Here is a 24,535-nt window from a genome sequence, read left to right as displayed (position 1 = left end):
CATTACTGGCCTGCTTCCTCCATCTTTCTAGACTTGATCTTCTCTTTCCTTTTTTTTTTTTTTTTTCTATTTAACTTTTAAGTTCTTCAACACCTGTTCATGTTCTGTCTATGTGGCAATCAGTTTCTATTTTCCTTGCAACTGCTAGATCCTGTTAGAGGATTTTGTCTGGTGTGTTGCCTTGTGGTAATCCAGATACTGGAACCTAGTTGGCATGTAGCACAAAGGGCAGCACATGGTGTTACTAGTGGTATGACCAGAAATCAGTGCTTTTTATGTAGTAACCTCTGTAATAATGTTTTGGTGCTTTGCTTATTCTATACTTCGTTTTTATAACTTGTCAAGAGTCTTTGCTTTGATGATTAAGACTGCATATACTCTATGTAAATGAGTCCAGATGAAATGGAAATCAGAATATACTATTCCTGCATTCGGGAAGCTTTTAAGAAGCGGTATAAATTTCAAGAGGGCTTTTAATAACAAAAGGGTCTACAGAAACTTTCTTCCATCTGTTATCATTCGCATGAGAATCATATACAGAATTAATTTCTTAAAACAATGTATTTTTTGGGCTGTAAAACAGGGCTGGCATTATGAGGAGTGCAGTTGTCTAAACCAGAATATTTTGTCTTAAATTAAAGAGCTGTATTCTCATTTTCCCTACAGCTCTCCTCCTGCCACACATTGGTACAGGAGATGTAAATAATAGAAGTCCAATAGCTGAGGGAACATACTTTTTTTTTTTCTTGGAGAAGATTTGATCACTTCCCTCTCCTGTCTTTAAACATCCATTTTAACTTAGGTAGTTGGCATTCATACCCATTTTATTTCTTATCAGACTCCTAAAGTCATGAACTTCTTCATGGATTGTGATCCTTGAGATAGTTGAGATACTTGAGATTGTGATACTTGAGATAGTTGATAACTTGAGATAAGTTATGGGTTACTGCAGTGGCATGCTCTTCAATACACCATGAGTAGAAGAACAAAAGAAATATTTAAGCTAAAAAGTTTTTTCTACAGTAACTATATTAAAGTAGAGAAGCAGGCAGGATAAGTATAATTTAGAATAAGTCAGATCTACTACACTGAACGTTCAAAGTCTGTATCTAACTTCTGAAATTTTAAAAATCATGTAAAAAGGGGAATATCTTAATTAAGAATGCATTTTTCAAAATTGTTATAGAACATTATTCCAAATATGTGCATTAAAATGGTATCTTTCTTTTTCAGACAAGAGCAGGTCAGTGTTCTGTATCAGAACATACACATAGCGGAACCAAGATTAATCCAGCCGTACGAACATGTCATTAAGAACTTCATCCGAGAGATCAAGCTTCAAAGCACAGAGATGGAAACTTTGGCCATTGCCGTAAAAAGGTATAGTGAGTATTTCCATAAACTGAGTTCAAAGGTTAGTTTATATGCATACACATGTGCATAAGCACATAGAGCAGCTTGCTTCACATTTTGGATGAGTCCTGGATGAAATTTTTGCTGGGTCTATTCTTATTTTAATATCATAAACCATTTTGCCTCCTTTTCCTTGGCTGTAACTTTGACTTTTAGCATACGCGCCCATTTACTTTCATTTTAGAAAACATATTCTTTGCTTCTTCAGCTTCAAGGGGTGTATTTACCTATTGTAATTACTCGCCATTTTCAATCTTGCATCATTACTGCCAAAATCAAACAGTTTAGCTCAGGACAGAGATCTTGTGTGCGTGGGTGGTGCAAGTTGCTGTAGTTGTCCTTTTGAAGTCTCTTCGTAGGATAACCAGAAGGGCCTTTTATCTCTGTAACTTAATTTTCAAAATGCAGATGGGATGTATTTTGTACTAATCATCAGCTGTCAGCTGTTATTTAAAATATGATTTGCCTGTATCTTCAAATTAATTTATGATTTTGGTTCCCAACCATACCAGTTTCAAGGTCTGGGCAATGTTAAACTGTTTCCATGTCTGCCTGTCTAATTGGCTTCAGCTGAGGTAGGCAGATGTGTTTCACACAACATTTCTATCAAGCCAGAGGGCAATTCCTAACATAGTATTTACTTTTAAATTTTAGAGCTCAGGATAAAGCGGCAGTTCAGCTCAGTGAGCTGGAGGAAGAGATGGAACAACGGATACAGGCTGCAGAGCACAAAGTTAAAAAGGAAGTGAGTATTTTATATTTACAGAATTTTGTAATTACCAAACTCTCAGTGGTCTTAAGCAGGATCGGTGGCCAGGTGTGGTTTTGATCCTGATGGGCTGCCTCTAAGCAGCCAAAGGCAGGGCCTGGATGAAAAGAAGCTATCTGTGAGATCAAAAATGTATTCTCTTAATGCTTTCCTCCAGAGGAATGGCTGCTCAGATGTGATGAATCAAGAAGAAAAAAGTCTTTCTCTTTTGTGAGAACATGCTGGCCTATACAAATTTATTATTGAGACCAGTTTTGGAAACAGATTGGAGAAAAGGGCGTTTCACCATAAAAGAATGGAATCTACTTCTCCTAGTAGATTAATTTCTGTAGAAATTAATGCTTAGATCATTTGTTCCTAATTTGTGTATCTGTCTGGGTGGTGATCGATGTTTCCCCCATTCTTATCCTGCGGCTATATTAGAGAGTTAAAGACATAAGAGAGGGTAATTGTGATGACAATATGTGAGTCCCGACTTCCCAAAGTTGATAGGAAGTTCTGTTTCAATGTGCTCAAGTTTTGGCTGTTGTTTCAACCGGCTTGTTGTCTTGATAGAAAAGTGCAATAGTCCTCTTCCTGTTACCCATTGAAAGATATGTTAGAGCCACATGTGGCTGTGTAATTCTAAGCAGAAAGCAGTACAGTAAAACCCACCCTGCCTGTGTTGTCTGCTTTATGTTGAACTAAGTTCATGTAAGATAAACCTAACTTTCTAATGTGCATAAGATTAACAGTTTGTGAAAGTGTTCTCATGTGGACATAAGAAATGCATTAAAGAAAACATATACCATAGGCATAATTATTGCTTTGTAGGACACACAGTATATTGAACATCTTTGTATTTGGTATGGGTTCTTTCACCAAAGCGTTTGCAGAATCAGAAGATGCAAAGTGCAGTCTGCCAACTTGCTGCTTTTAAATAGGTCACTGATTGATCTGTGAAGGTAAATGATATTCTGATAGATCTGCTTCAAGCAGCATCTTTTTCTATACAAGAGGAAACACTCCTATCAAACCATAGAAGTCAGTTGTTTTCTTTGAACCAAAATAAGGCAACATAAAAACGTTACAAGATGTCACTTTGGGGAAAAAACAGTGTATCATAACATGTTTAACTAATGGTAATGCAACTCTCAGTAGAGATAAGCTTTGCATTTCCAGAGAGACTAAAGTGTTGATGTTTATGCTCTGGAGAATTTCTGTTCTGCAAAAAGTGGTAGATCACTGAAAAAAGCCCTGCAGACTCTTTCACTACTGTAAAAAGGTGACTGGGATATCTGTGTGTGCCTACTCTGAGAACTTCCGCAGTTATGTACTAACATTATGTAAAAAACACATCTGCTAAGTATTATCCACATGTAATCTTTGTTTCGCATTCTAAAAAGTGCTTAAACTGTCGCCAGGTTGCATGGGTTGTGATTTCACTGTTCACACCTAGCTATAGATACGCTGTAGATGGGCTGTAACTTGTTTCTCACAGTGAGCTTTTCATTTTCAGTCCTGAATGTTCCCTGTAGCTTCTGGCCCCACATACTCCACCTACTAAAACGCCCTGAGAGTAAATGTAAGATATTTACTTTGTGGGATTGTACTAAGGCATTAATCTTAATGCCTGCACTCAAGGCTATTGTTTGTCAGAATGATCTCACTCATGCCACTGTGACACTTGCGTCTGCATGACAGTATCTGCAGGTTGAGCCTATCCTATATTTTGTTTCTTCAAGGGAAGCAAATAGTTACCAGACAATACTTAGGAGTCCCATGTAAGGGCCAACAGCAAGAGAATCTTTGATTATCCTTTTTACACATGGGTTATCATTTGACACACAGATGTCAGCATCACCCACAGGAACGCACTGAATTCTGAGCAAAGTCCGTGTCTGTCTTTTCTGTGTGAAAACTCAAACTGTGTCATTGGCACCACATATCACTGCTGTATTCTGGTTTCTTGTGGTGTGAAACCGTGCACTAAAGTCCCTTGGGAGTGACTGGAATGAGTCAAGCACATACTCATTTACAGCATGCAGAACGTATCATTCTTCTCGTTGCACTTGACGTAACTTCCTTTCAAAATCTGTTTCGATGACAGTAAAACTCAGAATAGCGTACTTGTTTTGATACTCAGACCAAGTGCCATATGAAACTAAAGATGCTGCCATCAGCATACCTTTTACTGAACAAGAACCTGTAGCGTTCCAACACTCGGAAGTGAAAAAAATTTAAAAGCAAACCAGAAATAAGTAACTGGTGGTGGCTCAGTGATGCTACTCCTAGTGTATTGTAGGCCAACCCAAAGAAGACCAAAGGTTGGCAAAAAAGGATGTAATGCGCTGATTTGTGTGCAGGTGTGATATGCAATGCGTGTGCTCCTATACATGCAATACCCATGTAAATTTATGTACAAATAAAATTTGAACACTTCTCTCTCAGGTTTTTTTTAAGACATTCAGAATGTTTAGCACAGGAGACTATGATGTGAAAAACAATGAATTGACACATATCTTCCATTTTATTTCTATGAATGTTTTATAAGTGTACTGCAATTACAGAATCAGAATATGTGGATCTTAAGGAAGGGGCAGGTTGATGTAATGCAGGTTGATGTAATGGAAAGACAAAATTACACACATTAATTTGAGGGGAAATTTTGTAGTTTCCAAACTGATGAAAGCGTTTTTTTAATAAACATTTGAAACCTCTCTGAACTTTTAACGAGACTAAACATATTGCAGGAGAAGCGAAAAGCTGAAGAAGCACTAAATGAGCTAAAGCGCCAGTATGATACTGAAGTTGGGGATCTTCAAGTGACAATAAAAAAACTTAAAAAGGTAAGTGATTTGAAGTCATAGCAAGAGTTTTTAAAGTGTTTTAAGAGATGCTGACTTTATGAAATGCTTTCCCCAAGACGGATAATCATAATTGTAGCTTTTTAATTTAATGTCTATTTGTAAATGGCAACTGCAAATAATTTTTTTAGGTTATGTTGTCATTCTGTGCTGTTGTATTCATTCTGTGTAGTTTATGGAAATACTTCAGAAAGGGACAAATGACTAGCCAAATTCTGTTGCTGAATAATTTTCTAGATCCCTTAAGTTCTTAACACTGCTGTTACCTACTCTTGTATTTGATACATTAGGAATAGTCTAATATATTGTGTTTAAGTATTTGTAATGTATAGATTTAGATGAAATTGGCAACCCAAATACAGTATTTTACAGTAATATAGTGCCTTTTAGCTGTTAGTGCATTTCTCTCATGGTAGAGGTGGGTTTAAGCTGTAATTTTAAACTGAAATTACTAGTGGAACTAGCTATTACTAGTCTGAAACTAACTCCAGCCTGATCTTTTCATTTGGTACCTAAGCATAAGGTAAACTGAAGTTTCACATATGAATATTGGTTTGGGTTATTTTTTAATTTAGTTTAATTTTAACATTGGTTTTTGTTATAAGTTTTAACAGAATTATAGGAACCAATGAGAATATATTTTTGTTTCTTCATATTGAATTGAATTTAGAAGAGCATTGATAGAAATAGACATTTCTCACAAGAAACATGAGAGCTTGTAGTAATACAAACACTGCACCCGAGGCAGTATAGAATTTTATTTTTTTTTCCCTTCAGTGGGGCTACACCTGTTTATATGTTCTCAATAGCTGGCTTCTTTGTCACTAGTTATGTGTATTCAACATGTACAGAGTGCAAAATGCTCATTAAACATTTTTTTAAAGTATTGATTTAAAAAAATGTATAGAAAGTCTGTGATTTTTGGAGTAATGCTGCCTACTGACACAGTTGGGAAAACTCTGGACGTGAAAAACTTTAATAAGTGTAAAACATTTTAGGGGATATTTAATATGATTTCCATTACTTTTTTGTACTTTGACTCGGAACAATCAGTAATGTACATTAATTGCACATTTTTTTATCCTTCTAGTTGGAGGAGCAATCCAAAAACGTAAATCACAGGGAAGATGTGATTGAATTGAAAAAAAGAATGCATGATATGTTGCTGGTAAGAGATTATGATCATTGACAATTTACTCTCAGTTTTAGCCTCTGCAGTATGGATTTTGTAATTTTTTTTTTTTTACATTTAGTACTAGTAAGCTAAGAAATAGCCTTTAAAAGTTGTTGATAAGTGTATGAGGATCTTTAACTTGGAAAAAACTCTATTCTGTGTAAATGCATGCACATTCTAGGTATAACATTTAGAAATGGCTTGAGATAATACAGTCCCCGTTTTGTGTAACTGAAATGGAAAAATAAAAATTCAGTGGATTTTGTATGCTAATTTCCTGACTTCTCTGTTGATTTAGAGTTCTTTCGTTTTCTTTCCCCCTTTATACTGAGATCTTCTTGTGTTTAATTTTCATTTAATTGAACTTGGTGGGTTTTATCTTACCATTATAATATAGGAACATTTTCTGCACATCACTATGACAGCTAACATCTAATATTTTCCTTTTTTTTAAGGAAAATCAGAAACTTAAGAAAGATCTTTTAGAAGCACAAACAAATATAGCTTTTCTACAGAGTGAATTAGATAGCTTGAAAAGCGAGTATGCAGATCAGACTTTGAACACGGAGAGGTAAGGTACTTCTGCATAATAATGTTTTCACTAGAAAAAAAAATAATAATCTGTTGTCTGATGTAGTTATTATGTATGCAGTTGGTGACTGTTACTTGCTAAATTTGCCAGAAATGTCAGGTATGCATTTGTCACCTCGCAAAGTATGCCATGGCTGCTGTTCACTTCTTGTCAGGCTTCTGAGAGAGCAAGTTCTGGATATGATGCACTCTCATAATCTGGCAAGGAAGCCCATGACTGGGACTTCAGTTAGGAGTAAAAGTTATAGAATCAGGCAATGTTTTACTCCGTGACTTGCATTTAGATGAGTATCTGTATGAATATTAGGGAGAATAGTTTTGGAAGCCTACCACATTGATCTTGACCAGTTTTTTCTAAAGTGAATGAAAGCTGCTTCTAGATACTCATTTAAAGGACCGTAAATGACAGTTTCATTATGTGGTTATATTCAGATAACACAAATGGTATTTCAGGGTAAAGGGAAAAGGTCCACATGGTTATTTTGCAGATCTTTTATTTTTCATTCACAGTCTTTGTTGAGATATAATGGCAGAGATCAACAAAGTTACCAAGTGATTTTTACGTTGCATAAAACTGCTTTTAACATATTTCAGCAGAAATATGAAAACATAGGAAAACTGTATTCAGAAATATTGAAATTATATCTTTTCACCTCTTTTTGCCCTCTGTCAAAGCAATATTATAAAAATAAAAAAGGATATCCTGTAAAGTATAACTTTGGGTTTGGTTTTTTTTTTTTTCAGAGACCTAGAAATGATTCGAGAATATACTGAAGACAGAGATAATCTGGAACGACAAATTGAAATACTTCAGTATGTTCTCAGTAATTCAGGTTTTTATTAACAAACTATGTGCCAACATATTAGGGGGTAAATGTTTTTGTATGCAAAAGTCTGGGATGAGATTTGGGAAAAAATGCCAAGTAAAAATACTGAAATGGCATCAATTCTCACAGGAGGTCCTGTGTTACTAACTCTACTATTTTACAGAGACACTAATTCTTCATTGAGTTTTCTTTTTTTCTTAGCCTCAATGACTTTCATTTCTTTATGATATGATGAATAAGATTTGGGTCTGTCACTGCTATTACAAAAATTATTACGTGGCTCCTTTTTTATTGACTTGGCTCCTCCAGTAACTTCCTGTCTTACTGTTACCTGGAAAGTGCTAAGCGCGTGCAGTTTTATACACGGGACGCGCAAACATTTGTTTTCAATGAGGGTCACAGTGAATAGCTTTTTTATATCTTTAGTTAATGCCTTTATCCTAAACATATTCTTTCTTTCAAGCAGCTGAACCACATCTATCCTTAGAGTCATCTCAGCAGTACTTAAAGGGTAGTCACTTTCTATTTCAGAAATGGCTGTACCAATTAACTACCCCGTAGCTGGTTTTTTTGCGGCCATTCCTACAGTGTCTTTTTTCCCCTCAGCTGACCACAGACCATGCTACAGAAGTGAAACAGGGTTTCCTGGGCTGCTGCTGGAGGCTAAACGTTATGCTTTTTACATGTATGGTCATTTGTTTGAGTACATGACAACACATTTCTAGTTCCACATTACTCTTTAGTGTTTATCTAAAGAGAAACAAAAAGCTTTTTTGATATATGTGGTTTTTTTAATTTAATTTGTAATAAGTTGCATAATTTTTAATGGTTTCTTTACTCCTGCAAGTTAAACTATTTTACTTCCTTGCTAGATCAGCTAATAGGAAGCTACATGATAGCAACGATGGTTTAAGAAGTGCGCTTGAAAACAGTTTGACCAAGTACAACAGATCATTGGTATGTATTTATAATTTTTTTATGTTGTATTAGGAGGTTTAAGAATTAACATACCAAATGCAAGTTTGTACTTCCAGAAAAATGAGTTTTTTTCAGTGGACTCGCTCTGGGATTACACTTGTGTAGCTGAATTTTGTTAGATATTACTTATGTTTTGTGAAATAATGGAATTTTATTAGAGCACAACTCCTTTCTGAAGTGCTTTGGAAAGTAGCGACTTTTTAAATATGCTGTGGCCGAATGTATCCAATGAGGTGAATAAACCAACAATTTCTCTTGCACTAAAGGAAATATGTTTGTATTATGTACATGGCAGTGTCCTGAAAACACACTTTTTCAGAAAACTGCATTCTTTTAGTAGAAAAGTCTTAACCTAATCTGAACTGTTTTCCTGGCAAGTCACTGGGAAAATTAATATCAGGGACTGTTGATAGTAGGGGCATCAGTAAGACCCTTTTGGGCTATCACAGCTGTGGAGGGATCTGTTTTAACAGATGTAACCTGACAGCCTCCAAAGGTGAGAAAGGAAGGCTTGAAAGTTACAAAAAATCTACTCTGCACTGGCATTTTGCAATGTTGGGAAACACGTTAAACTCCAGAACTAATGATCGGGCAAGCCCTTGCATCATCAGGAAAGGAATTAACTGTTTTAGAAGGATGGGGCCAGAATAATGGTTCCACAGACAATACTGGCCAGGAAGGAGGAAAACGGGGGTCATTGCCTGTTGTCCAGCAATGAACACAAGTGCCTTTTGCTGATACAGGCTACCAGAGATTCACTGCAGGTGCAACGAGAGATTCCATTTCCTTTTGCTGAACCCTGAAACATCAGGGAGGCAGATTACAGAGAAGACAGAGGAAACTGTTCCCAGTGAATAAACATGTAGAGGGGCAGCAGAACGTATGAAATACTCTGTCATATCCTGTCAGCTGGGATCTCTCCTTCACGCTCTCACACAAGAACTGGGAGGTATCACTACTGAAGCTAGCTCAGCCAGTCACATTTCTCTTTTCACTTTAGTAGTCAATATGCCATTTTTCTAAATATTACTTTTAAAAGGTTAGCATTTCAAAGTCTTCAGGTGTAGTCTAGTCAATGACATCATCCTCTTGGAATTTCCGTTGTCTTTTATGGTTGCGTGTGGCTAGCAGGTTCAGTATTGAGGCAACAGTGGAAGCTAAATGATATCTGTAATGGCCCTTTTGACATCCAGTCCTATATAAAGCATGAGGTTTAATTAAAAATAAGTAGTTGCATATAAATGAAAATACACAGTAGTAATTTTGATGATGCAGTCTTTTTTTCATGACAAATCTAGATGCTTGCACTGTGTTCATCAAACTTATTATGCATTTGTTATGTGTCTATCACAGAGGTTAGCAAACACCTCACCAGGAAGTACCATTTCTAGAAGCAGTCCTAAATTTAATGGTGGACAGTCTCCTCCAAACCCACGGTATGATAGGTAAGCCGGGTTTGCTTTTATTGAATTTAAAAAGACTAGGGCAAATACTGTCAATAACAGAAGGAGTTGTTCTGTCTGATTCAGAAGGAGTGTGTAACCATAGCATATGGTCCAAAAGTCAATAGAAATCTTTTCAATGACTTCAGAAAGCTCAGGAAAACTCTTTTCAGTGCAAATCATGAACTTATGGAGAGTTCAGATAGCATCTTGTGTACTCTTGGACTGTTTTGATTCTAGTTTGATTCTCAGTCTTCCTTCCTTGTCTCCAAGAAACCTTCCACATGATGCAATCCTTGCATTCCCATGAAAGTGAGAAATGCAAGCTACTTCAGAAGAAAGTTTATGTGGTAGGAATAAAACTTGCTCTTATCAGGTGTGACTTAGCAGTATCAGAAGACAAAAACAGATACAAATGTCCCAAAACCTGTTCATTTTCAGTACTTGCTCTGTCTCCTGACATCAGATCAGTGTTAGGAGATACTGATTTTGATTCTCACATGTTTTAAGCAGTTTACATAAATAGGTATACTTTTCCATTTCTTAGCTGTATCATACATCTTGGTCTAACTTGCTTTAAGCCCATATGAAATTCCCAACATTGAATTCATGCTTCAGTGAGGTTGAAAATTAACTTCTAAAGACCTTTATTTCAGGAAATGCCTGACAAGCTTAACTTTGTTACAGCATGCACCCTTCCTCTGTATTTCAGTGGTGTGGTGTTGGCTAGTCAGTGTGTGAATACAAATAGCATGGATGCTGTGATATTTCACAGCAAAGATCGCCTTCATTCATGTGATTATTCATTAGCCTGAAAAGATGTAAAATAGATGTTTCTGGATGTTTTCGCATGGGACAGTGATGCCTTCGTCACCCCTGTTTGGGTGACTTGCAGGGAGGAATTGTATTTGAGTCAGTAACAGCTTCATAATTTGGTGATTCTCCCCTGTGTACTCTTCTGTGATGTGCCGTTGCACTGGGAGGTCCCAGCCTCTATGGCAGCAAACTGTCTTTACAAGAGTTGATGCTGATCTTGTCTGCTCTACCAGTTCAGTGCTTCACATCCGTGTCCCATAGGACAGAGCCAAACCGGTTCTTTCTTCTCTTGCTGTGACTTGGAGACCTTTTCTACCTCACTTTAATTTGTACCTGTTTCTGTCTTGCTGCAGGAGCAGGGTAATGATTTTAATGGTAGTATATATTTTTTAAAGTTTGTTTCTTTTAAGATTCACTCTTAAAAGAACTTTGTGTAAAACCTTAGGTTTTGCGTAGCCTACCAAACTGCCAAACTGTCAGAAAATGCGTTTCAGTGACTTTTTTCCACCATTGCTGATCTCCTGAACTTGGTTACCCTTTTTTTTCTATATTTATAGCTGTTACTTATTGGCCTGCATGCCTCTGTGAGCAATGCATTAATTGAAATTAGATACGCTATTTCAAGGTTATTTTTTGTGTCTTAGAATAGGCCCAAATTAGCTAAACCATGAACTATCATTTTCCGTCTTTGGTATCTTCATAATACATCTTTTTCTGAATCTTTTTTAAACAATTATTTTTTCTGTATATGAATAAATAGACATTCTTACTGAGACATGGGAAGCCATCATCAGTAATATAGATTATGTAAATTAATCTGAGCATCCTAAGATATATGATTGAAAAATAAATTTAGAAAGGTGAAGTAGACATTGTTGTATGTCTTAAACTGTATAGTTAGCATTTCTGAGTATTGACTATCCCAGAATAGCTCAGATTTTGTTGGGAAAAACAATGGTGGACTAATGTTTTTTCTCCCCCCTCCAATATTTTCTTATTAGATCATCTCATTCCTCTTGTGTGGATGAAGATTATGATTCTTTAGCCCTTTGTGATCCTATGCAAAGGATAAACTGTGAAGTTGACAGCTTACCTGAGAGCTGTTTTGACAGTGGTTTGTCTACCCTGAGAGATTCAAATGAGTATGATTCAGAAGTGGAATACAGGCATCAAAGGATTTTTCAAAGGTCACAGTGTATGCAAGAAAGCTTTGGTGGTGATGCTTCTGATACAGATGTAAGTGCTCGACTTAGTCCTTCTCTGAGAAAGACCTTTGGTTGGAGATAAAATTAGTTTCCTGTTTTTAATATTAAATGGATCTTTGCCCATAGGCCAGTTAAAACTAAGTATCTGGGTTATATGCATTTAAATAAGATTAGTTAGAGTTTTTTTGTAGAGTGCATAAATAGCCACTCCTCTTTAAAATAAAACATTTATTTTGACATTTTTTCATAGATTTTTGAGGTAATAACTTCATTTTTGAAGTACGTCTGGTTTTTGAAGATTGTTAAACAGCATTCAGACAGGAGCCCTTTTCTAATGATTAAAAAGAAGATACTATAGAAGTAAAACAGGTTTCGATTCACTTTTTCTTACTATGCTGTGGCAGTGAATGAAAAAATCACATATGTGAGACAAAGAATATTGTTAGTGCATGCATTCACTTAAACACTAGATTTTGGGGAATTTAGACATGTAAGAATGTGTTACTGTGTCCATTTTATTGTTAGTCAAATGGAGAGTTTTACTGACGACTACATAGCAAGACAAGTAGCAGACACAGCGTAACACAGAGCTTTTTTTAGTGCAGATCCTTTACAGTGCATTAGTAGAGACATTTAGTCTCTGCAGCTGAAAATGCTATGAGTAGTGCAGATTACAGCTGTGCTGTATTTCATTTAGCTTGACTTTAGCATAGAGAGTAATATCTTGCAGCAAAATTCTTAATTTCCTTTGATATAAAGTATTTGTTTATTGTAATTAATTTTTTTTAAGCTGAAATTTTCTATATGGAAATTGATTTGCTGTATCTGGAAACTGTACTGAAAAAGCACGTATGCCAAACAGCAAACACATTTAGGGACCAAATGTAGGCTATAGTATACAGCAAATGTGAATAAGAACAGAATGATCACAATACTAGAATTGCACAGCTCTATTGGGTGATTTATCTCTGTTTAATCCAAACTCTTAAGACGAGTGTTTTAATCAGTCTTAGCTGTGCCTTTCCAAAAAAGCCTACTTTTCTCACCAGAGCTAACAGACTGGCTTGTGCTTTCAGGTTCCGGAGATCAGGGATGAAGAGGCATACAGTCCTGATAACAGCAGTACAGTATTAGACTGGAAGCCCTCACGGCCAGTAAGTCGAAGCAGCTCAGTTGCTTCAACGAAGAAATACATATCTGCTCTCACCCCTCAGGTAACCAGTTCTTTAGGAAGAAAATAAAAATAAAAATTGACATCAGGAATATTCTCTGTATGAGTTGAAACAGGGGGGTTCTTCTTATTTTCAGTCAGATGCGGGCGAATGTGCTCAGAAATACCCCAGCTCGGAGAAGGCCTACAAGATTGTTCTCGCCGGAGACGCAGCAGTGGGAAAGTCCAGTTTCCTTATGAGACTTTGCAAGAATGAATTTCGAGGAAACACCAGTGCAACCCTGGGTATAGTTGTTGTTCTTAAAATACTAAAGTGAATTTCGTTGCTGTTCTGCAGAAGTGGGTGAAAAGATTACTCTCTGTGATTGCTTGCCAGGGTGTCTTGAATATACATACACATGCAGTTTCTTAGGCGGTGAGATCTAATTGAGTACTAAAGCTTAGAAATGCCTAACTGCTGTTTGGAGTGCATAATAGCATACTGCTCCAATTTACTTTCTCTGTGCAAAGCACAAAGCCTGTTCCTGAACAGCACAAAGCACCAGAAAAGGGAGTTTCAGTTTAATGAACTTAGAATGTGCGTATGATCCTTTTTGCATTTTTCATTGCTTTCTTGTCTTCTCAGCTCTTTCTTTAACATTTCATACTATCCTTTGATGTCTTTCATACTATTTTTTGTCTCCATTTCTTCAAAGAGTTATTGAAGCTGTGGTTTAAATGCAGCTGGAGGTATTTCTGACTGACTTGTATATATTATTATAGCTGTCAGCTAATGAACTTGTCTTACTGATTCCAAAGTCTGAATTTTTGTCTTCTAATCAAATCATAGTTATATATTTATTTTGTTTCCTCTGAGTCAGGATTTCTGTTCTAATTTATCTTTTTCATCCTTAGCATTTGAAATAAAGTCTGTTTTATAAAACAGACTTTTCTTCTGTAAAACTTTAGCAAAATAGTTTATAAGTAATAGTTTCTAAATGTTTATAAAAATAAAGCAGGGAGAGGTCTCGTTTACTGGTCATAATGCCAAATTTGTAGCAGTGCTTCTGGGAAAATGTGTGGGTAACATATTTCTTTAAATATTTTTCTAAAGACAAATTAAATATGTTCAGGGAATTATTGTCATTTAAGGCTATGTGAATGACTGAAATCTCATAATCTATAAAAGAGATGAATTTTGAAATAACTGTTGTATATGGCACATAGCTTTTCATTTTCTGTGGATTTTTTTAAGTTTATTGATATTTTTTATTTGACTGTATGCGTTGTTCTTTCCAGGTGTGGATTTTCAAATGAAAAGACTAATTGTTGATGGAGAACCTACAGTGCTACAACTGTGGGACACAGCTGGGCAGGAGAGGTTAGTGATTCTCTGCACTTAATGTAATTTCAATTGTTTTGTTTCTAAAATATGTTTGCTTTTTTTCATCTGAGAGAAAAAAATATTTTTAAAAAATATTTTTTATATTTTTTATAATATAAGTATTATATGGCCCTGTAGTAAGTCAGTATGGCCATATGTAAATTTCTATAAATAGATGTGCTTTTGCTCTGCTAAGACCCAAAACCAAGTGGAATTTGTGAGCTTTGGTGGTGCTTGAGGTAATCTTTTCTCTCTGCAGAGGGAAATAGTTGCGCTTCATCACAGCATTAATGAATTAAATCCATATGTCCCTCGCTTACAATACAATAAGATGGAGTACATTTTTTCTTCCATTTTTAATCTTTAGCTTTCATTTTCCTTACAGACCTGTATTTCTGAGCCTGTTTTATCTTGGACATTCCCTTCACTATTCTTTCCTCTTCTTTCCTTGAAAGTCCTGATCCTTATTTGCCTTGTATTTAGTGTATGAAAACTTCTTCCCAAAGACTTTAAATTGCTGAACGTATAGCCAAGGTTCTTCAAATTATTATGCAGAGTTTCCTTAAAATCCCATTAGATCCTTACTTGAGAGCCATTACTTCTTTACTGACAGCTTTGGTGCCTTATTGAGAGGTTAATCTAACACCTTGATTTGCCTCCCATATAATAAATTTGTGAAAAATGTTTTAACATATAATGTAAATACCTGGTTGCTGTACTTGGTTGTCAAATAGATTGTGTTATGCTAACAGTAAAGACGACTGTAACTGATGAATTCATTACTGGAATAAGTTTATTGTTTTCATATTTTTTCAAGTGTAGCAGAATAACCCACTCAATTTATGAAGGTATATGTAAGTGAAAAAGCCTTGCCGCCTAATCAAAAGTACAGTTCAAAGCAGATTATTTGGAATAGATAAAGTGTAGATTGTTTTGATGCAAAAATGTTGATTGCTGTTTAGGACAGTATCCTGTGGATTGTTATGGAGTATTTGTAGACCAGCATCAGCGGTTTTGAAGAATTACTTAAGAAAGAAACTATGAGAAAACTCGTAATGTGGAGAGAGTCTTACTCAATAGTGCAATAAAGTAATGCTGTGTTATTAAAGAGGTTAAATTGAATTATTTTCTGATAACGTGGCCTGATACAAATCTTTTATTTTTTTTCTGAAAGATTCCGGAGTATTGCTAAATCATACTTCAGAAGAGCGGATGGCGTCTTACTGCTCTATGATGTAACATGTGAAAAAAGCTTTCTTAATGTGCGAGAATGGGTAGATATGATTGAGGTAGGACCCTTAAGTATATACAACTTACAAACTATGTTTCACTGCATTTTTAACCTTATTATTTATAACATTTGGATATCTGTATATCGGAATTAGCCAGACTGCAGCCTCTCGTAGAAGTAAAAGCTACATGGAAGTCCTGAATGTGTCCTGATGTATTCTGTTAGTGTTAAAACCGCTACATCTTTTTGTATAAAAGGGTATCACGTAATCATGGGCTTCCCATTCACTTCCTTTTGAAATGAACGTCAGAGCCCATTTCAGATACCCACTTCTGCATGGCTTGAGTATTTCTTGGAGTCTTTGCATTTTAAACCAATATGGTAGATTCTATAAATTAGCTATAGTTCAAGTGAAATTTTCAGTATTTCTCTCTACTGTTACTTTTTGTTTGTTTATTTGAATACATATTTGCATTTGATGAAGAGAGTTTTTCTCCCATACCAGAGGTGTTTAATAGAAGGGAAAGTGCTAAGCAAAATCTTTAATTCATCTTCTGAAAGTTATTTCTTTTAGTCATGGTACAGGAGTTGGTCACTTTTCCCATAGTAATTTTGTCATAGAATTTGGACACAGTAATCATTTCCATTAGATTAATTTAACACATGAAATTCCTTTCATAATTGGTCATTTTTTTGTGATAGAGTGCAAGCCTTTTTTTGTGGGAAGGAAATTCGTGGGATGTGATGATGCTAGTTACTTTTTTGTATTCTGAGTGTTCTAGCAATAGGAGAATAAAATCTTTATTTTACAGGATGCAACTCATGAGAATATTCCAATTATGATGGTGGGAAACAAAGCAGATCTCCGTCAAGCTGTTACAGAACAAGGGCAAAAATGTGTGCCTATAAACTATGGAGAAAAGCTGGCTATGGTAAGGTCTCCCGGTGTACCTCTTTAGTATGAAATGGTCTTAGAACTTTAATCGTACAACCGCGTGAGAAACCAGTAAAGAAAAGTAATTTTCTGGTCATTTGTTCAAATCTAGTAATTAGGATTCATGGACATTTTTCATGAAAACTGTCCTATTTTGATGATGTTTGCTGCGCTAAATCACATCTCAGTGTCCACTGAGCTGAATTTCATTATTGGCTGGGATAGTCTTCTCAGTCTTTATTGTGAGAGACAGAGTTTTTCTGCTGCCAAAGAGAAATTGTCAGTGCAAATACGAAGCACGCTAGTGAGCGCATAAGGCTTTTTGCCTGGCTTGGGTCTGTCATAAATAGAAGTGCAGACAAGTTTTTTGCATGTATTTATATGGGGGATACATGACTCACATATCCCATTCTTTGCAGAAAAAGGTGTAGAATCTTTAGAGTCTTGAGTTGCCGAGTGCTTGCCCAATTGATTCATTATATGGGGACAGATATCATATCTGTTACTTATGGAATGATATTTGTGGTTGACCTAGACTACCAGATGCTGTAGTTTATGCGTCGCTAAAAAGCTGGATTCAGTAACCTGTTCTAACACATCTCTTCCTATTTTATAGTCTTGTGGACAAGAAGATTGGACGTTAAGCCTACGACGTGTTTTTTATTCAGTTTGTTAATTCAGAATATAATGAATATAAAAAAGACACAATTATAAAGCGATTACTGTTTTTTTTCACAGTACTAAAGTGAATATATTGGAGAATGAAGAGTACCAGAAGAAATCCTGTTCATTGAAATGTGTGTCGTCTTTGTGTTATTGAGGAGACCGTTTGTAGTTGAATATACATATCCACATGGGAACCTTTTCAGATTAGTTGGCTTAACGTTTTTATTTTTTTTACTCACAGACTTATAATGCGCTGTTCTGTGAAACAAGTGCTAAGGATGGATCTAATATTGTAGAAGCAGTTCTTCATCTTGCTCGGTAAGCAGCCGTGTTTCTATTTTTGAATAAACACGTCTAAGTCTATTTTATAAAAAGGACATTATATGTGAACACACATACAAAGACACACATGTACATTTAACATTGTAACAAAATAAAATTCAACAAAAAATTTTAAAAAAGAATACCATGTTAAATCTTTATAGATAAATACAAGACAGGATTTAATCAAGTAACATTTTTGCTTGTGAATGTTACAAAGCTGTCTTAATAATTAATATTTAAATTAGAGCTCAGTTACGGAGCTCACAATTTTAAAACCTGTTTTGGTGAATGAATTAAAATTTTTAATGGTACATGGATTTACTTTCTTCATTCTTTCTTAAATTAATTTCAAATGCATAGAATTCTATGTATAATTAGTTCTTAACTTTTTCACATACATTGATATGTATTCAGTTTTATTACTGATCATTCTAATTCCATGTATTTTCTTTGGTGTCCCTTTCTCCAAATTATTTAAAAGATAGAAATTCTGATTATATCCATTGGGCAACGTTGTATATCTATGATAATATGGGAGCTAAACATGACACTTCTGCCTTTCCATACCATCCTTTGTAATATAATTTTGAAGGGCTGGCAGTACATAATGAATCGTCAACCTCTGATTTTTCAGTTTAATATGTTGAGCTCAAGGCCAGAATGACAAACTCTATTCATGTGATTTTTGCAGCAGCCTAATGCAATAATTAGACTTTTTGATATTCGATCAGTATTTGATTATTCATTGTTAAAATACTAGTGATTAACATGACTTGAATGCAAAATACTAGCTTTATAGAGAGGATCATTGCTTCTTCACATGGGACTTTCAAGAGCACCCATATTTCCAGGCAAGTGCATCTGCCAGAGGTGCAGCAAGAATGTAGGCATTTGTATGTCAGTGTGAATGTGAAGTTAATTCTTGATTTGTTAAATGACTCATTTTGAAGGATCTGGCCATGAAGGAAGCAGTGGATTATGAAACTGGAAAACATACATAGTGCGGTTATATTACATTATTCACATTGGAAAATTATCTCTAATGTTTAAATATGGTAACTTTTTATCCTTGAAAAAGTTAAACAAAAAATGTTTTGACAGTTGGAGCCTATCTTTTCAGAACATAAAATAAATAACTGAATAAAAATTGGTATTTCTCTTCACAAGGTTCATTAATCCTCAAATGGTCTAGACATTACCTAGAACCTTGCTCTGGAATTGTTGGCTGCAATTTCTTTACTCAAGCCTTAGTGATTCATTGAAAGAAGCATTTCATTTTGAAATAAAAATTTCTAAATGAACATTTCATTATGTTATTTTGAATAATACAGTGTTGTGAGAGGAACTTCATGAATGTAGTCTACTAATAGGAGGAGGACTTAAATTCTTTTATACATAAGCAAGAAATTTTAGAGCTGCCTTTTGACATTCTAGGGGGGGCATAGTAAGAACACAGATCACATACATACACAACTTTTAAATCCGCATTTATAATAAAACATCCAACAAGATGCATTTCCCAATGAGGGTAAAGTTATATTTCACATTGTGGTTATTTAGTTTTATACTTTCAGCTACGAATGTATTCTGTTTCTGTGTAATAGGAACAGACTATTAATAGACTGATGCAAGCAAATTAAAGTGATCAAAGGAAAAGGAAAGGGAAAACAGAACACTGTGGAGTTATTACATATCAGAAATTATTATATTTCTATCACTAACTATGATTTGTATAGAAATACTAATATTATTCCCAAATTGGAAACTTAGAAGACATGTTGATTCTGTGCGCTAAACCCCATAGTCTTAACCATACAATACGTGATGGTGAGCTCTGTAAGATATACTGGGAGAAATGGAACATTCAACATTAATGTATTAGTTCAGTGCATTTTTTTCTATGTTTGTTTGGTGTTTTTACAGTGAAGTGCGAAAACGAAGTGATAATCAAGATGATACAAGGTCAGTAACCAGCCTGGCTGGGACACCTGTCAAAAAATCGGCACTCACGAAAAACTGTTGCAATGTTTAAGTGATAGATACTTTTCCTGACCTAAATACCTTGTATATTTAAAAAAAATATGAAGGATTTAAATAATGTATTCTTTTTATTGTGAATTTATATATTTCTGTATTTAGAAATTGAACATAATGTTAAAAATCCACTCTACTTGCTACTTATTCATATTTGTGCACTTGCTTTGTCCCATAGGCTTCACTTTTCTTAAATAATACAAGTCAATGAAGTGAGCTCAGAATCAATAGTACAGTAATCACTGCATACAATAATATAATATATTTTATCTTTTTTACCTGCTTGTTTCTTTATGGGCTCAATATTTCTTACATACATAACATGATAATGTCATACATCTCTCATAGGAAAAGAAAAAATTACAGCTCCAATTAATGAAATCTCTTTTTGGTCATGTCTGCTTATCTAGCTTTTGCAGGCCTTAAGTTGTATATTGATGAAACATTTCCCAAGAAAACACCAAACCATTAAAAGGTTGCCTAGATCCAGGTAGACCTTAAGTTCGGGTATGAAGGAGAATGGTCTCTGTTGGGAGAAGACAGTGGCAGGTGCATGAGTTTCTGGTGTAATTTTACAAAAGTTGGTGCGTTAGAATTTATTTAATTTTGGGAGTTGGGGTTTGATTCAGAACTGAGAAGTAGATTTTGCATCTGATCCTACACAGCTCAGAAATGAAAGGAACACTTGCATGGACCATTACCATTCACAATTCTAGAGAGAGTATAATTTACCTGTGATATGTACTGAGATGGGTTAACAGGCCTTCCTGTTTGTTTTAACTATATCATTATTAGTATTACAGAGAGCTATGAGTTGTAATTTTTCTCTTGTTTTTCAAACATCTTCTGTTCAGACACGAATTGAGGGATTGTAGTAGTACAGAGGAGTCTCTTTTAACGGATATTGTTTATGCATTTTTTAAGTTCTAAACCTGCAATTGAAAGAATTGCTGCACATGCACAAGCATCTGTATAAACTGTTCATTAAAATAAGTCCCTGAAATAAACAGCAACAGCTTACCTTCATGAGAATTCCTTTGCCTAAATGTAGGAAAATTCTGAGAAACTCACCAGCGGTCGTAGCTTTAGGTGTCAGCATCTCTAAAAGACTGAGTTATTATTGCTTATAATAATAATTCCCAATAGTCCTGTAGTGTAGTAAAAGTTGTAGGTATTTCTACAGCTAACAATCATATTCCGCTTCTCAGATTTCACTAATTTTGATGGCAATGGGATAGGGCTCCTTCGGAGCCAGCAAAAAGTGTTTCAGTCTTCTCTGTGTATATTAATAAAACATCTCCAGGCTGAAACCTAGCTCAGTAAATCAACCTTGGATGAAGTTTTATGGACTGATTTGAAACCCATATGACTGGCAGCTGTTACTGCATTTTATCAGAACTGTATTTGAACACTGTGCCTGTGCTGTGTTATCGGTTTTATAAAATGTGGAGTTCTCAGAAACGGGAAGGTTCACTATTTAAAAAAAGCCAAACTCAGTTTTCAAGTAGGAAGAGCAGTGGTTTTAGGTATCCTTTCAAACCTCTAGATCAGAGCAGCTAATCTTCAGTTACCTATCTGAAAGCTTGTTCTTAAAAAGATGGAGAAATCTAATGGCAGAAAGTGTAAGACATTTTATTTCACTGTACTGTGCTTCAGCCCTAGAAGAGAAAACATGTTTGGTGTCCTTTGTGAAGTACTAAGGGCATCTTCACATAGTACCTTATTCCATGCAGGAGACCTTAGCATTGTAGCATCTTCCCACCCAGCAGTACAGGAAGCACCGCGTATCTGGAGCAGGTGGCAGAGAATGAAGGAGATGCAGGTGTACCAGGAATATGCCTGGTCATGTATGTATTGTTTACTATTAACCCTGTATAATTTAAACAGGGAAATTACAGCTGTAATTAGCTTCTCTGAGGAGAAAACCACACTACCTGAGCCCATTGGTGCAGGCCACTTTTGTGTTCTTTGCGTGTAAAAGCTTCTCTCTCTCCTAAGGGGTGAAACAGAAGAATTTATGTGGGTTGTACTTGCAGGTTAGTTCTTCCTGCAGCAGTAGGGAGGAGAGTGTTTCTGAAGTTTAAGCTTACAAAATGTAGGTATTTACATTTTCTCAGGATGAGAAGCTGTTACGTACATTCTTACATTCCAAAATGTTGTTCCTTCAGTGCTATTAACTTCTGTTAACCTGTAGGGTTTAGACTAAGGCTCGGTGTTCTGTGTGTGCCTGCTGAGACACCGTGTTTGAGCAGCTCTGTGGTCTTGGCCTGCAGTAAATGGGGTGAAATATGCTTGCCTAAACCTTGTTGACACACCTGCATAAGCAAGACGTTTTGATTGGATACCAAGAATCACATAAAGTTGTTTGCACAAAAGATTTCTGGAAGTGGTTTTGTCCGACCTCCCAAGCACCCAAGCAGAGGTGGACTTTTTCCAGCCCTAGGTCAGGTTAGGTGTGGGCTTAGCCAGGCTGCGAAAAGCCCCAAAGACAAGAGATGCCACTACCATTCCAGGCAACCCATTCCCATGCTTGCACTCCCCTTCTTTTTAAAATTTTCCTCTGTGTCCGACCTCAGTTTCCCCGGTGGCTGCAAATCTGTAACTGTTTCCCCTCATTTTGTCATCATCTGCTACCAAGAATAATTTGGCTGCTTTCATGTTAACTCCCCTTTCAGTATCTGTAGGCTGTTCGATCCCCTTTAGCCTTCTCTTCACTAGTCTAATAACAACAATGTGGGTTCCACATCACAGAGTTAGCAGCGTGAGTACATGTGCAGCAATTGCTTTCGTATCTGAGCTTGTTATCACACAGAGAATGCTATGTGAAGGTCCGTGCCTGTAGAGAGCCTGGTTGAAGGATGTGAGACCAGGGACCTGCCTTCACACCTATTTTTTCCTCTCTGCAGGTTTGGGCCATTGATATTTTGGGTACTTTTCTTCCATTTATTTTAATGACCAAAATCTTTCATGTTATATGGCCAAATTATATAAACTGAATTCTTTTTTTTAAGCTCTGTGATTTTTTTATGTGTCATGTATAGCAACTTTAGTTTGAAACAGTGTTGTATTTTAAATAAGATTCAGGGTTGGAAACTGTTAAGAAAGTTTTACCTTGGACTAGTTTTATGATCAATGTCTTAACTTACTGAAAAAGCACAACCAAATGGGGATATATAGCTATAGCTCAGTTGGAACTGGTTTTGGAAATCCTGTGATGATCAGTTCCACTGTGTGAATTTTCACATAGTACCATGTAGAATTCATGTGAAAGCAAAAGAACTTGGAAAAAATATTTAAATTTAGAAATTAAAGCATGTATTTATACATGGAAATAATGGATATATAGTTTTCTGTTATTTTGCTTTGAATGGTTGCCTTGCCTTCTACCTAAAATGTAAAATGGCAAACATCAGCTTTATGGTCTGACATGGTTGCACTATTGTACTTAGAATGTTTTTATGGTTTTGCTTAGTACGTAAGAACTATTCATTTAATCATGCAAAATTATTTTTTTAGCAGAGGATGTGTTCCCTTAATACATGTATTTATTTGAAAAGGAAAGGCCTTTCGTGTTTTTCCTCATGACCTGTATATAAATTATTTTTATTCAGTTGACATGGAAGTATTATTTTATCCTGTATTGGTTTTGACCCTTCTTAATTGTGGCGTGGTACACATTTCTGAGGCAATAACTTCTGTGAGATGCTCTGAAAATGTTTTGATCACATAAGTTCTTGTAATCACTTTGTGCCTATTTAGCATACATTATCGGCTTAATAAGACAAGCTGCAGCTTCTTCTACTTAGAAGTACAGTTATGGCCTAACATGGTTTAAGTATTGTTCTGTGTAACTATTTTTGTATTGACTATAAAATCCTTTATTATTTTAGGAAAAATAAATTACATTTTTAAATCTCTATAGCCTGTTTAAAATGTTTTCCAAGGGAAATATCTACGGGCCACTCCTGCAAGGAGCATCATGTAGATGTGCACCCATGCATATCTCCAGTTAGGCTAATAGGTTCTGTGCTACTGCAGACAGTCTGTTCATACATAGATCCTTTTGTAGAGGTTTTCTTTTTTCCACAATCCACTGCTGTACAACAATATCGGGTAACTTTTTGGGGATAAAGATTTCAGTGAAAGTTCCCTAATTCATAAACCAAGGGAGATATTTATTCATATAGTTAAGGCACTTCATTATATTACAAACAAACCTACTTCCAAGATATTTCTGACTGTATTAGGTAATTTAAAGAATGGACCAGTATCTCATGTGCAGATCAAATGCTCTTCGCCACTACCTTTTCCAGATTTGATACAGCATGTCATGCTATCCCTCTGACTCTGTCTAGGCTACTAATGGATTGAAGAAGCTTTTTACAACATCAATTATTTTAGTATTTCTTTTCCACTGTATTACTCTAGGCATAATCTTTTCTTATTGGTATCCTTAGGACTGGTAACATCAATATTCATCATTATTCATTTTTTTGACTTAATCTTGTTTTATAAGAAAACTCTTCTTATGGTACAATAAACTTTGACTCAGATATGTGGAATGTATGTTCAAATGTGTTACTCAGTTCGTCCTGTTTCTACAATTTCTGCTTTTTGAATTATGGCTATAGATATCTGGGTTCATAGGAAAGTAGTCATTAGGTGACTGAGTAACAAGTAAACCTAAGCTGTGAAGGTTTCCCAATGAGTATAAAGTGAAATATTTAAAATAGAAGTGTGTTTTCATACTA

At 35.5% G+C, this 24,535-nt stretch overlaps 1 protein-coding gene across 1 annotated transcript in view; it reads left to right on the top strand.

The window, feature by feature from the left end:
* Positions 1-23,701, top strand: part of RASEF (RAS and EF-hand domain containing) — a 37,249-nt gene extending 13,548 nt beyond the window's left edge. The window contains exons 2-17 of the mRNA XM_014936023.1: positions 1,234-1,380; positions 2,068-2,158; positions 4,915-5,010; positions 6,119-6,196; positions 6,658-6,773; positions 7,538-7,606; positions 8,493-8,577; positions 9,952-10,043; positions 11,858-12,092; positions 13,138-13,275; positions 13,370-13,517; positions 14,511-14,592; positions 15,770-15,884; positions 16,639-16,758; positions 17,668-17,744; positions 19,674-23,701. Coding sequence (XP_014791509.1) covers positions 1,234-1,380; positions 2,068-2,158; positions 4,915-5,010; positions 6,119-6,196; positions 6,658-6,773; positions 7,538-7,606; positions 8,493-8,577; positions 9,952-10,043; positions 11,858-12,092; positions 13,138-13,275; positions 13,370-13,517; positions 14,511-14,592; positions 15,770-15,884; positions 16,639-16,758; positions 17,668-17,744; positions 19,674-19,782 — 1,798 coding nt within the window. The 3' untranslated portion in view covers positions 19,783-23,701. The remainder of the gene's footprint in view (positions 1-1,233; positions 1,381-2,067; positions 2,159-4,914; positions 5,011-6,118; positions 6,197-6,657; positions 6,774-7,537; positions 7,607-8,492; positions 8,578-9,951; positions 10,044-11,857; positions 12,093-13,137; positions 13,276-13,369; positions 13,518-14,510; positions 14,593-15,769; positions 15,885-16,638; positions 16,759-17,667; positions 17,745-19,673) is intronic.
* Positions 23,702-24,535: the final 834 nt, after the last annotated feature.

Source organism: Calidris pugnax, unplaced genomic scaffold (assembly GCF_001431845.1).
Source record: "Calidris pugnax isolate Ruff unplaced genomic scaffold, ASM143184v1 scaffold2, whole genome shotgun sequence".
Classification (NCBI taxonomy): domain Eukaryota; kingdom Metazoa; phylum Chordata; class Aves; order Charadriiformes; family Scolopacidae; genus Calidris; species Calidris pugnax.
This window is presented reverse-complemented; position numbering and strand designations above follow the sequence as displayed.